Here is a 1277-nt window from a genome sequence, read left to right as displayed (position 1 = left end):
AAACTGTCCTTGAACTTGCTGTCTTGTTAACAATGTCCTTGAGAGCTCACTGCTTAGGAGCAACAGCAGATCTTAGCTCATTTCCAAACATATATGTAAGACCTCCACTGTCTGTAGTTTCACTCCAGAAGATCCTATACCCTTTTCTACCTCCAAGTCCAAGACAGTTGCATACATGCATTGCAGGCATTCATAAATATATAAATGTATAAATATTCGGGGGAGAAAACTGGCAAAAACATTTTTTAATTCTCCAGTAAATGTTTTCTTTCTTTTATTTAAAGAATATGTAATTCAGCAATAAAGAAGGAATATTTTCCATTGTTCTTTAAACAACCCCACTGTATAAACTAGTCACATGAAACTATTACAGATAGGCCTCCTTAATTTCTACAAATACACTAACAAACATCTCCCTTTCTATAAAGGCCTGGATAAGTCAAGGGGGTGAAAGGTGTTTTATGGAATCGGGGTTTATCTCAAGGTATACCAATCCTCCCACTCATCAAAGTCTTGAAGAACCCATTGCCAGAGCTCCTCTGTAGATGGACCTGAATCTTGAGCAGCCTCTGGACCTTTGGTGGAACCTACCATGACTGGAGCTCCAGCTACTGCTAGGCCAGTCTGGACTTCAACTGCTACTGATTGACCAGAGTTCGAAGCTGTAACAGGAGCATGGCCATAAAGCAGGTATTCTTGCGGACAACACATGTCCCCATCACAGGCCAGAAAATGAGGCAGAGAAAATTCCTGGCTGCAGTTGAGTTTGGGAATGGAATCCTCACCAAATGTGCCTGAACACATAGACTCTCCATTGGCAGAGGCATCAACAGGTATGGGGCCAGGAAAAGGGGTTGACTCAGAAACAGCTTCAGAGCTTCCAGTTGTCTCTGGCAGAGCTTGTTTAATATTCTGGAGACTCTCCCGCTTGGACTTAGCCCGGTGGTTCTTGAACCAGATCTGAAAAACAAAGGAGACATCAGAGGAATACCTGTTTGCCTCCACCTGGTCACTAGGTGAAGTTTCTGAATGGACAGAGTTTCTATAGCAATAGTGCATGAACCAGCAACAGAGAAAGTCTGAGTCTCTAGGTCCCTAAGAGATTATAGTAAGATAGAAGGTGTATGACCTAACAACAAAAGCCTAGGGAAGATTCAGTTAGCGTGTCCTGTGCTGTACTATGGGCTCTGAGGTCCTGCAGGAGAATAATATTCATCTGTGTTGGTACCCAGGTTAAAGCAGAATGTGAGGATCAGGCCCAGATGCATGCACCTTCC

General features: G+C 43.2%; 1 protein-coding gene across 1 annotated transcript; it reads right to left on the bottom strand.

The window, feature by feature from the left end:
• Positions 1–474: 474 nt before the first annotated feature.
• Positions 475–960, bottom strand: LOC110314904 (the record flags this gene model as incomplete). The annotated part of the gene is made up of 1 exon (XM_021189095.1): positions 475–960. A coding segment is annotated over one exon (486 nt), but the record flags the coding sequence as incomplete, so codon positions are not given.
• Positions 961–1277: the final 317 nt, after the last annotated feature.

This window comes from Mus pahari, unplaced genomic scaffold, assembly GCF_900095145.1.
Source record: "Mus pahari unplaced genomic scaffold, PAHARI_EIJ_v1.1 scaffold_15658_1, whole genome shotgun sequence".
Lineage (NCBI taxonomy): Eukaryota > Metazoa > Chordata > Mammalia > Rodentia > Muridae > Mus > Mus pahari.
Note: the sequence above shows the minus strand (reverse complement) of the source record. Positions and strands in the feature narration are given on the sequence as shown.